At 33.6% G+C, this 13,137-nt stretch overlaps 1 protein-coding gene across 4 annotated transcripts; it reads right to left on the bottom strand.

Moving 5' to 3' along the window:
* Positions 1-8,489: 8,489 nt before the first annotated feature.
* Positions 8,490-12,920, bottom strand: LOC149148586 (NAC domain-containing protein 71-like). 4 transcript variants are annotated; one of them, XM_089445828.1, is made up of 7 exons: positions 12,764-12,874; positions 12,388-12,429; positions 10,943-12,256; positions 10,429-10,709; positions 9,720-10,079; positions 9,041-9,330; positions 8,490-8,934 (listed from the first exon to the last, which is right to left on the bottom strand). In XM_089445828.1, the coding sequence occupies exons 3-6, from the start codon at positions 11,097-11,099 to the stop codon at positions 9,070-9,072; spliced, it is 1,059 nt and encodes a 352-aa protein (XP_089301954.1). In that variant the 5' UTR covers positions 11,100-12,256; positions 12,388-12,429; positions 12,764-12,874; the 3' UTR covers positions 8,490-8,934; positions 9,041-9,069. The 4 variants fall into 4 exon arrangements, with proteins under 4 accessions (XP_089301954.1, XP_089301953.1, XP_089301956.1 ...); XM_089445827.1 differs by lacking the exon at positions 12,388-12,429 and having other exon boundaries at positions 12,764-12,920; XM_089445830.1 differs by lacking the exon at positions 12,388-12,429 and having other exon boundaries at positions 9,041-9,264; positions 12,764-12,920.
* Positions 12,921-13,137: the final 217 nt, after the last annotated feature.

The following is a 13,137-nucleotide window of genomic DNA, read 5'->3' as shown; positions in this document are numbered from 1 at the left end:
ATTGATCAACTGATCTCCCCTCTAATTGAACCTCTATGTTAGGACCCCCATCTTCTCTAAATAGCTTGAGCTTATCGGTTAATCGCTACCATGAGGAGGATCACATTACAATTTATATTTGCAACTTGTGCTTCCATATGCACAAACATCTCCTTTGTGGCATCATGAGGATTATTCACAAATTTGTTAGCCATGACTATAGTTTTATGACTTTTGGCTTAATTCATCTAGGTCCCTTGCAACTCCCCATAATATACTTAAAAAAACTACTCTAATACTAATATGATCCTTAAACTACCATGGATATTCCACTTTTCAGTTCATCACAATAGATCTGAAAAAAAATTATGCTTAAAATATGAATCTGAGGGCTTATTTCTCCTTTGATTTTTGGATATATAAATTACTGTTTGTTGCGTATGCATGTGAGTTATAATTATGCAGAAAATAAGGAACATCAAATTAAAATTCACAAACCACAAATTAACGTAGGATATAATCTGGGAAACCCTTTCGAGAGAAAACCCAACTGAAAGGTGAGGTCACTTTGCTCTCTTTCTTTGAATGGAAGATGGATGCAAGTACAAAGAAGTGAATCATTTGGCTTGTGCGCTGCAACAATGCACAAATTCTCTCTACTATGGGTTGCTATAGTTCACAAATTATTTCTATTTTCTCTCTCCGCATCTACTCTCGGCTACTCTACTCATCTATGGAATAAAATGCACTCGAATAGAATGGAACCCTTTTCCTCCTAGCACTTGGTTATAACACAGCGCAATAGCTTACTAGTGGTCAGGTTTGACTCCTTCGGAACTTAACTAGAATTACAATATTGACTCTTATAGAGTTTTCTTTATCACGAGCATATGGCTAGCCCATTTTCCATGAATAATGGAATTTGACTTGGCATCCTATCAAATTATGGTGGTCAAAACAGGAAGACCAACTTCTTAGTGGCATAATCTTTGCATACAAACTTCAATTGAGGTGATCTGTGCATCGTTGGAAAGGTATTTGTGTGTAGAATAGCAAAAAAAATGTTGTGCTTAAGCGGCAAAGATTTCCCCCAAAAAAGAAAATTTATGCCTCAAACTACTCCCGAAAGTTTTCAAACCCCAATTTGCCAAACTAGGTCCCGCTGGTAAAATGGTCTTCTAAGTTGATTTCTCCACTTTTTCCACTCTACAAATCTCAAGATGGATGGAAAACAATATAATGATCCAATCTAGATCACTTTTTGATCACCAAAGAGTGTTTGAGGAGAGCCCTTGGTTTTGGGAAAGAGTAATATTTTTGTTACTCGATGGCTCACAAAATTTAACCCTAATACTATGTCAATCACTACAATATTAATTTCGATTTGTCTCCTAGATCTACCATTACATTTTTGGAATTTACTAATCTTTAGGGATATCAATACTACTCTATGAAACTACATAAAAACAAATCCTCAGATGTTTAAGTTGGGTTTGTGTGCATATACCTAAAACTACATTTAGACAGACATCAACAAGAGTCCAACAGACAACTATTCTCAAATGACAAAAATTTAGATGGATTGAAATCTTGGATAATGGGAAAACAACAATTCAATGTTTGATCTACTAACAAATGGACATTTTCAAGATATTTGTCATCATGCACATGCTCATTCGTTGAGGAAAAAAAGGCTCAAACAAAAACAAAATAGCTAGCAATCTTGTGAGAAACCTTGGTTGGATGATGAAGATGATTATAATGGACAACATTAACAAACAATAGATTCAAAGAAGGCCAGTGATGCTCATCTGGAAGTGTGAACTAAGAAAATAAAACTCCCCTCAAAGGAAAATAAAGAAGATGAGAATAGAAGGTTTTCTCCTTTGGGGATGGAAGTTGTTAAGGAAGCTCTATCAATGGGAATGAAGAGACTTATGAATTCTAGATATTTGATTTCAAAAAGGAGTTGATACTCCCTTTGAATGGTGGAACGTTGAATTTTGAATTACAGATAGTTCTTGTGAAATCTTCTCAAGGGGTGTGGGGGATGGATTGAGGTCAAGAAGAAGAAAGGGAAAAAGGAAAGATTAATTAATCCTCTCATCCTTAGTTTCCAGCATGATTCCTTTGTTTCTCATGTTTAGTCTCAAAATCAACAAGCCCTTGAACACATACTTTTATAGTAAATTATTAAGATGTAGAGAAGATAAATTGCTCTAGCAAAATCTATATAATGTAACCTCTTTCCTTTGGTATCAATAAAAAGTTGTGATATTTTTTTCCAAGAGATATATATGTTTATGTTTCATAGAAATATTTATATTATAAATTTTTTAAATAATTGTTGTAAATATAAATATCTTTCCTTCCAAATATATTTTTAAGTCACTAGAGCTTAATATTTCATGGTATAAGTTTCCAATACTCGAACATAGGAAACAATAGTCTTCTTTATTGCACTTCTTGAAAAGATTTTGCTCCAACCATTTAGTTCTCTTCCTCCTAATTTTCATTTGCATATGGCCATGGAAATTCCTCTTCCTCGACTTGTTCTACCACTGATTTTGTGTCATGTCCTTTTAAATCTTCCCTCTCCAAATTTATATTCATTTATGGAATTGGCCTTTTCACCAAAATTAGAATTATTTGGTCCATGAAATCTGATTGAGTAACATTATGTGATTGTTGCTAAGGCTAATACATTCATAAGACATGGTTCCTAGAGACTTCCATGAGGATCGAACAACAACTAAAATTGGATCATAGAGTATTTATTGTGTTGCTAAGACAAATGCCCTTATAATTAAACTCCAACTGACAATGTGGACTTCCTTTACATTTCTTATTGATGGGAGAATTCCCAAATAGGTATGACATTGAAGGTAAAGTATCCAAAACCAAGAAGTAAAATTTGGCATATAGAAAAGCCTTGCTAAGAGGACTTGAGTTTGAAGCATGAGATGAACCTGTAATTGTAGATGGTTTGCAAGCAATGCATAATAATTCATCACAATCAACTTTTAAAATCAATAATTTAGCTTTCTTTTCAAAGGAGCACGGTATAAAAATCATTATAAATAAACATTTTTCTACCCTTCTCTATTTTCCATCGAGTTGTCTCTCTTACCAATCCAAAAGCTATCCACAAGGGGATGGATGTGAGTACTTGATTTGGCAACATTTATAACTAGTGCTAAACTCAAAGTAGGATATATTTCTACCTTGGTGTTGATTGATATGCATGAAGTCACTATCTTGGTATAAAATGTAAAGATAACTACAAAGTGGAACTAAACTATAGTAGTCACCTTGTCATTGGATGTTGCTCTAAACTCTGTGATGAATGGGCAGTATGTATAATAAATGGAATTGATCTGTGAATGCAATATAAAGACAACCCTTTAAAACTTGTCATTTTTCCTCTTATGTGACACAAGGAATTAATCAACAAATGTAGTAGAAACACAATTCTTTAAAACTTGCCATTCTTCCTCTTCAATTAGAGGTGTTCCGAGAATCATATTAGATAGTTCTCTCCACAACTTGTCTAAACTCATCTTAGCTACTACCTACTTTGCATACTTCTTTTTGGTGAAAACCTTGAAGCAATTGAAAACTTAGGAAGCTCCAAACTAAAACAAAAACAAAAAAAAAAAATAGTCCATCTATGTTAAGGTACAAGCAATTTGGGGGCATCAACTAAAAATTCATCTTAAACAAGTTCTATTATAAGCAATGCACTAACATTGTATTTATTGTTAATTATAGTCTTTGTAATTTAAAAAAAGTGGTGGTCCGTTAGTCTTAATCGATGGTCCTAGAAGATAATGAACAATTTCTCGTACCTTGTCACACTCACAAGCACCAAGGTAAGGTGGCCAAGTATATTACAAAGACTATAATTAATAATAAATATGGTGTCGTAGGACTATTTATAAGACGAAATTCTAGTTGATCCCTATATTGACCCGCAACATAGACAAACTAAATCTCACTATTGAGTGGAGCTTCCTAAGTTTTTAATCGCTTTTCAAGGTTTTCACCAAAAAGAAGGATGTAAACCAAGCAACGGCTAAGATGGGTTCAAACACGCTTGGGATAGAACAATATAATAATCTTCTCAAAACAGAAGAAAGAAGAAAGAATAAATAAATTAAACAAAAAAAACATGTTTTAAATGATCATGTTTCTATTGCATTAACTAATCAATTCCTTCTATCGCACTACTCATTCATTGCACAGTTTAGAGCATTGGTCCAACAACAAAGTAACTGTGATTTAGTTCTAGTTGCAATTATTTCTACTTTATGCAAATCAATCAACAAGAAGGCAACAATGGATTCTACATCGTGTTTGACACTACTATTAAATGATAAGAAAATTTTTTTCAGAAATATTCACATAAAGGAGAATTTTTCCGACACATTTCGAACCAACCAGTGTGGTTCATCGTCAGTACAAGATGAAGAATCAAATCATGGCAACTGTTTAAATAAATGGATATATTCTTCCAAATGCTAAACAGAAAAGGCTATATTTCTTTTTAGTTGTTGGAAGGATATGTCCATCTATTTAAACGCTGCCATGCTCTGATTCTTCATCTTGTCCTAACGATGAACCACACTTGTTGGTTCGAAATGCGTCGGCAAAATTCTCCTTGATGTGATTATTTCTTGAAAAAAAAAATGCTTATAATATAGTTACGGATCATAAAAGCCTAATCTCCATAACTAATATTAAATGCGTCCAACACATGTAAACACCTCTATTTCTCCTATGGATAGCATTTGGATTGGCAAAAGAGACCCTTCTCTTTTCAAATCAAGTTGCTAAATTGAACCCCAAAAGAAAAGTCAACATGTCAATAGAATTCAGAGAAAGAATATTGTTTACTTCTTATAAAGGAATAAGAAAGCAAAATCATTGATTTTAAAAGTGAACCTCGTGAATATTTTTATGGATGTGATTGAAGAACATTTTATTATGGATGTGATTGAAGAACATTTTAATAAAACTTTTAGGTATCACACCAAGCACACCTTCACAGTATTACTCTAAAAAAACATTATTGTTAAATAATATGTACATATTTATTATAATTATCATTATATTTTTATCTACCCAATGAAAGCCCTTGTTTCAAGGGATTCTAATAGTCCAAGGCCTCAAGCTCCGTTGGATCAAACTCACATATGGTGCTTAAAGTCTTTGGAAATGTTTTAAAAATTCATCTCATGTTTTGATCTCACAACCCTTTTAGTAAGGCTTCCCCATATGCCATATCTCATGTTTTGATCTCACAACCCTTTTAGTAAGGCTTCCCCATATGCCATATTTTACTTTCTAGTTCTAGATGGTATCATATTTATTATTCTCACATCATTGAAAAATGTAAAACAATATAAATTGATATTTTATAAAAAGGCATAACTTAGTTGGGTAAGAAACACAATGATGCAATTATGTAAAATATTGGAACCAAAAGGAAGTCGATGGCAACTTTATATGGTAAAGATATTAGGCAACTTTATATTGTAAAGATATTAGCCTTAGTAACTATGAGAAGATGCTAATCAAATTCTTTGGAAATTCCAAAATCCCTAAAAATGTTATTTGGAATTTGGGCAACACAATTGCCATCATCTTTCAGAACCCATTCAATCTTCCCCACAACCCATTCCAATCTGGGATGAAACACTATACCAAAGCATTGAAATGAAATTAGTGAATAACTAAATTATAACATTCAATATAAGATGTTGGATAATGAACTAGGTAGAGGCCCTTACAAGCGCTTACACACACATGTTGTGAAAATATTGTCCAAAATTAGCTCACAAAATATTGTCATCCTCCACTTTAATAGTGGTTACAATAAAATGTCCTCCACTTTAATCCTAAATATTGTCATCCTCCACTATTTAATAGTGGTTACAATAAAATGTCCTCCACTTTAATCCTATATAAAGAATTTTAATCCAATGTCATCATCTTTATGAAGTTGTCTATGTCCTTTAGATTCCATATTTAATTTTTATGTAATTAAAAATTAACAATACAACATAAAAATAATTTTAAAATGAATAATTGCAAAATAACAAACATGAAAAGAATTTTGAAAAATATATTAATAACCTATATCATTCCCAAATATTATTAAAAAAAAGCTACATATCAACTTATATAAATAACAAAACATACATATCAACATAAAATAAATAAGAATTCCCAAATATTATTAAAAAAAAGCTACATATCAACTTATATAAATAACAAAACATACATATCAACATAAAATAAATAAGAAAGCATTCAGATTATAAATTCAATAAAAACATTATAAATTCAATAAAAACAACATATTTAATTTTTATGTAATTAAAAATTAACAATACAACATACAAATAATTTTAAAATGAATAATTGCAAAATAACAAACATGAAAAGAATTTTGAAAAATATATTAATAACCTATATCATTCCAAATATTATTAAAAAAGCTACATATCAACCTATATAAATAACAAAACATACAAATCAACATAAAATAAATAAATAAGAAAGCATTCAGATTATAAATTCAATAAAAACAAGAAAGCGTACAGATTATAAATTCAATAAAAACAACTTCAAAATCATTTACAAAAACACACATATCAAACCTCCAATAAATAACAAAACATTCAAATTATAGAATAAAAACAACTTCAATATCATTACCTTGAGTGTTAAAACACAAAGTAAACATGAAAGTAAGAACATATATGGCACATGAAAGTAAGAAGAGTATAAACAAGAACATTGATCATGATAAAATGAATATAAAGCAAATAAAAATACACTGAACGTTAGCATGTTCCTATTTAGATTGGACATATACGTTCTGGCTAAAATAAATATAGAATAAAAATACACTGAACATTAGGGCATGTTACATGCCCTATTTAGATTGGACATATTAATAACAGTTTAAATAATAAACAAGACAAATCACATTTTGAACTACGTAAACACTAAAAATCATCCAAATCTTATATAAAAATAATAATAATAACGCTCCAGTAGCATATTAAAAAAAATATTAAAATTCACCTGCTGATCCCCTTATTTTACAGGACCAAAATTACATATCCAAGTAAAAGGTGCCGACCAGATGAGTTTCAGACAAATATACTGCACGATTTGATTGGGTAAAAATGCAATGCTAATCACACAAGCCAGGCAACCCGAAATCCTGGAAATATGAAAATCAGCCCGTTTTTCTTTATGAAAATTTTGTGAGAGAAATATGAAGTTTGCATAAAGCTCCCTTTTAGAGTTTTACATGGTACTCTAACAATAATAATAATAAAGCCAAACACCAGATTAACTTCTTAGTTCCAATAAAAATAACCCGACCAGATAGCCAACGCTTTTAGAATGACATTTGAATCAACTTTATCAGTAAAAAAATAATGAGACTTACAGGTGGGTTCTAAGAATTAATAATTTTATAACACTTACCGCTACCATAAAATCTGAAATGCAAAAGCTCGCAGCAATAGGTACCATTTTAAACTTTGGATTGCCATAATCGGAAGTTCACAGCAAAATTCAAAGTTCCACCCATTTTTTTTCAGTTATAATAGTGGCAAGAACTACTTTCAATTCAGACATTGACTCCTTATTCACCACTTTTTGGTTCCGTTATAATAATGGAAAAAACTACTTTCTTTTTTGTGCAAGTCCTACAAGATTTGATGCAGTGCATACAGACACCCAAACATTTTGAAAAGGTCTTAAAACCTATCGGCTAGCTTTAGTACAATGGCAGATAAACGGGTATACATTGGGGAAAAGATTTGAAAGATGTCTTGCGTCTTGTTATTCTTGTGGCAAACCTTGAAGCTGAGGAAAGTAGACACCTGGTGCACGTCAACCAATCATATACAGATACAGCTAAACTGTAAAGGAAAGGGGACAGTTGCTGCTTGTATGTATACTTGGCCGGGTATTCATTTTATCAATAAACACGGGATCAAATTTATCTCTAACTATTATATACTCGAGCTGCTCTCTAAAAATACTAGAAGCTAAGAAACTAAGAGGATTACAAAAAGTCTTGTGTTCTTGACAAGGTGGTGTACCAACCCACTACGAGTCATAACATAATCATTTCATAAGCTCATCTATAACTGCATAATCATTTTTCATATACTCATCTATAACTGCATGATCATTTCATAAGCTCATCAACTCATCTATAACTGCATAATCATTTCATAAGCTCATCAACTCATCTATAACTGCATAATCATTTTATAAGCTCATCTATAACTGCATAATCATTTCATAAGCTCATCTATAACTGCATAGACATTTCAAAACGAAACAAGAAGCAAGATAATAAAGCACTAAACAAGGGATAACGAATCAGTACGAAACGTAAACATGATCTTTTCATAAACTCATCCAACTGCATAAACATTTCACCACAAAAACAAAAAGCAAGATAATAAAGAACGAAATAGTAACAGTAATCTCTTAGCTCTTTCCCATTCATTGATGTGAGAGCAACTAACGCTGCTATAACTGCTATAATCCAGTGTAATTTCATATTTAAAAAATCATCCAAAAACCCAAATCATCCAAAAACCCTAACCAACGAGCAGCCATACCATTAAAGCTCAAAGATGTCGATTATCTTTAAATCTAAAGATCCTATAAATAGAAAATTTCAGTCTGACCTAATCAAACCCTAAGGGAATCACGAACATTGGCTATTGTTCATGCAATTGACAAGGCATAAATAGGTGATCATAAGAAACATTCAATTTTCCCACTTTTAGTCCTTTGGCACTGTGCATGTGTCAAGATTATACATGCCAGATTATTCACTCTGTTATAAGAATGACTTCAAATCTCTCCGCAATGTGCACCCATCCGCTAAATCGCCCCATTAAATTATAAAGCCTGATAATTGTAAGCAAACACGACATGTTAGGAAACAACTTGATATTAAGGATGCTTAATTTCAGACTTACACCACTAATAAATCAGAGTTACACTGCTTGTTTACCTGAGGCATAACAAAAAACTCGAAGGCTGTCATTCAAATTCTGAACTGAGTGAATCCACCTCTAAAGGAGTTATAAGATCATTCAGCTCTATGAAATCTCCATCCAAAATATCGAGTGATAAATCATGTTGAGCTGATAATGATGAACAGAATTTTGATTTATCTTCCTCCGGTATCATGGTATCTTGAAAATGCAAGTTGTCCACATCATCCTTAATGCCATCCTGCATAGGGTTTTGTTCATAACCACATGTAACATTTTCCAGATTTGTGTCTACAAACTGCTGAGGCTGCATCCATCAACCATACAAGCTAATCTTTTCAGTTAAAATGATGCTTAATTCCTGTTCTGGTCATTAGAGGGAAAAGAGAGCAAAACATTTTCAAGTAAATTTCTTAGCTAGACAATCTAAGTAAATTTCAAACGTACTCAATTATCCTATACAGAAACTTGGTAGATAGATTGCATTTAACTGATGTATCAAACAAAGATTAGATCACAATCATGCTCTTGGCTCCAAATTTGGGTAGGCATCATAAGATAACATTCTTCAACATATTCATGTTTATAATGTATGAGGAACCGTACATAAAAGTCTCTTAGTATACTGTGTGTCCTAATCCTGATTTTGCAGACATGTAACATTTACAATTTCAACAGTGAAATGGCTTCATTTACCTGATTGGCGAAAGCAGCTTGTTCCATTGGTCCATTTTCTTCCTTATCCAGTTGTGGATCATCAGGATCACTAATGTGCGTCATTAAGAACGTATGAAGCTCATCATTATCAGGGACCTCTGAACGCCCTCTAAGAGCAAGAACATTATTCAGAACTGAACCCTGCCCTAGAAGCATGCCATTTGGTGTAATGTTGAAGTCATTTGTAGCTTGAGTGACATTCTGTATATTCAACGAAACCATTTCACCATGTTCTCCATCAGGGTATTCAGTTTTGTTCACTTGAGAGGATGAAGCAGAACAGTGTTTACATCTTCTGCTAATGTTCTTCTGAAAGACTTTACAAAGTACATATGATTGCTGCAATGGCATTTGAATAATATTTTTAGATGTTATATTGCTTAGTCCAAGTAGCTTACGCAATCTCAAACATAAAGAACAGTGACGAAACAACAATTCTACTAAGAGAACACATCTAATGATTGTTGCAAATGAAATATTAAATCTATGAATATCTAGCAGATGGACAAAAAAGGGGTAAAACTCTTCCCAATAAGAAAAGGAAAATAATTTTTGGAGGCAAACAAAAAAAGCCAAGACACATTATAAGCATTAACTACAGATATATGTCCACCATCCCTAAAATATTGACTGGAAAAAGGACCAATAAAATATATCTCAGTCCTGCAAATTATGGAATTTCTCTTACCTGCACAGTATTTGAATTGCTATCGTTGCAATCATCAAGAATGTACTCATGCATCCGCCAATTGGTTCTTTCTCCATGGCGAACACGCCCTCTGTAGAAAACTAGAGTCTTCTTAATCCCTAGAACTTCTTCAGAGGATGCAACAATAGTTCGGTCTTTTCTAGTGACCTTCCAGTAACCCAGCTTGGTCGCTCGAACTTTCCTTGATCCAATAGGGTATTCCGCCTTTTTGGGGCTGAAAAAATACCCTTTCAAATTTCTTCCTTTCAGGCATGAGTTGTCTGCACCCAAAAAGATTCAAAATTTAGCCATAAACTTTAAATAATGTCAGAGATGAATCAAGCATTTTTGCATATGATTCTTAACAAGCATGATGATATACAGTTGCTAACCATGCAAACATTCCTTTCTAGTATTAACCGTGAGAGAAGTTTACAAGCTTAGCCCATACCATTCAACTATAAGGGAATTATCAGTGTTCAGTATGCTGAAAGAAAAATGTGCATGAAAGTACCAGGCAAATCCCATGGTTCGCACTCGTATGGATCGGCCTCTGAAATGACACTGCAAGGTTGAGGCCGCCCATATACTTTTCTTTTCAGATAGTGGGTGAACAATTCTTCATCCGTCGGGTGAAAGCAGAATCCAGGTGGCTGAGAACTGTTCCCCATCTGGATCTTCAAAGCTATTCAAATACTTTTAAAGAAATTGTGGTCTTTCAATCGCAAACTCAATATGGTGTCGAACTTCCAGGAGATAAAGGAATAAACAAACTGGAAAAGATATGAAAATCAAAACAATGTCTCTACTGCCGCTCCTTTTTAAATGCAATTTCGGCAGCAGCTCACTGCCCATGACAAGGAACCGCTCACATTTTCACATGTTATAAAGGCCCTAGCGCCCAACACCATCAACCAATTTGTTCTTCTAATTGTGTTTCATGAAGAGGTCAGAATACCACATTGAAATAAAACAGATAATCGAACCCACTGGACTATTCGTGTCAAGATAACATTTCTTCGGCACTTTCAGTTACTGCCAACTTGCCCAACGTACAAATGGTAGAATTTTCAAAACTAATAGAAGTTCAGTAGCTCAACTTAGTCCATTGCAAACGGTATTTCTACAATGAAATATAAAAAAACGACCAATATAGAAATGCTCTCACTCTTACATGCCCTTTTACATGTATTGGACGTCTCTCAGAATAATGTGTTTAAAGGCAATTGGGAACTGATGACAATATCCTTGAAATAGACAAAAATTATGATCTGCCAAAATAATAGCTGCCCAGACTGCGGACGAGTAGAATTGATCTAATGATTACCATATTACCAAGTATATCAAGCTCCTCGCATCCATCCTAGCCACACTGCAAATGGCAGTGCTCCCCCAGCTTTCTGAAAAATCACCCTCAACCATCAAAGTCCATTAGCCCAAAAATGTTCCCTTTCACCAACAAACTTATCTAGAAGACTCTTTCAGCTACATCCTTCTTTTCAAAAACCATACGAGCAAAACTCTCTTCCTCCAGACGAAGTATGAAGTATAACAACCCACAATTACCCAATCTTCAAAGCCCAAATAACTATCTTTTTCCGTAATCTACATCCATCCAAAAAAATCTTAAAATAAAAACACAATTAACGACACCCAGATGCCTCTTCCAACAATAACAGGCTCCAGGCGCTAACATAAATAATAACACTTATCCTTTAACGAGCTCTGTTCAATGCACCACATCGTTCCTCCACAAAATATGCAACAATGCTCCACAAGGGGGAAGCCTCTGCCACGCTTTCGGTGTTGTTTCCTTGACATGGGTCCCCTATAACAAAAGCCCTAAAATTTAACATAAGCGTAAAAACCCTTAACCTTCAAAACCTCTAATACACATAAACATAAAACCCTAAGCCCTCAAAACAACCAATACAGATAAACATAAAGGCCTAAAATTACCCATATAGCCATAAAGCTGCAAGGCTCCAAAACTTTTGATACCTATAACCAAAAATCCCTTGAATCTTTCAGAAACCTCTTATATACATAAACCCCCAAAACCCTAATTCTTGTAATCCTCTAAAGAAACAAAATTGCAGATATCAAAACCTGCTGTAGACATCAAGCAGGATATGTCTCGGAATAAAAACAACGACTTTTAACCAGAAACCAACTTCAGTACATGGCTAATACAATAAATTGAGCATAGCAAACCATACTGCAACAGAATCATGCGATATAAAAATAAAATCCTATAGACTCCTTTACGAAGCTGCTTAGCATCAACACTGGAAAACTATGCCATCAAATTACTTGAACAAAGGCTTGTACCTACCTGCTGTGGAGCTCCGACCCTGCTGGAAAGTAATTCCTGCTCAGCTAGCCTCTTCAGGCCTCCATTGAAAGCAGAACAAGATCACATCTTTAACCATGCGGCGGCTATATATGTCCCCTCTAAACTTCACCATGGTCGTGACCTAACTCTGGTCAAATACAGCTTCCGTGTTACGCTATCACATTTTCAGCGGGTTTTTAATTGTCAAAGCTTGATTAAGTTGCTCGTAGTTGTGGGAGCTGCTTTGCAAACGATTTCAATTGTGTTTAAGCTATCTTACACGTGTAAGTTTCAAAGGTCGGATAGTTTGACATTTTAGGGTGAATTTTAGTTTCGATTTAACCGGTCATGGTTAGAATATTGAGATTTTACTT

The sequence above is a fragment of the Pinus tabuliformis genome, chromosome 9 (genome assembly GCF_031772625.1).
Source record: "Pinus tabuliformis cultivar Carrire ecotype Pingquan chromosome 9, CPIR1, whole genome shotgun sequence".
Lineage (NCBI taxonomy): Eukaryota > Viridiplantae > Streptophyta > Pinopsida > Pinales > Pinaceae > Pinus > Pinus tabuliformis.
This window is presented reverse-complemented; position numbering and strand designations above follow the sequence as displayed.

Bases quoted from the DNA above. Each gene is read 5' to 3' on its own strand.
- LOC149148586 (XM_089445827.1), bottom strand. From the start codon at position 11,099: ATGGGGAACAGTTCTCAGCCACCTGGATTCTGCTTTCACCCGACGGAT. The intron at 10,710-10,942 runs GTACTTTCATGC...TTTTGGGTGCAG, and splicing joins CGAACCATGGGATTTGCCTG to ACAACTCATGCCTGAAAGGA. The intron at 10,080-10,428 runs GTAAGAGAAATT...ATGCCATTGCAG, and splicing joins GCAATTCAAATACTGTGCAG to CAATCATATGTACTTTGTAA.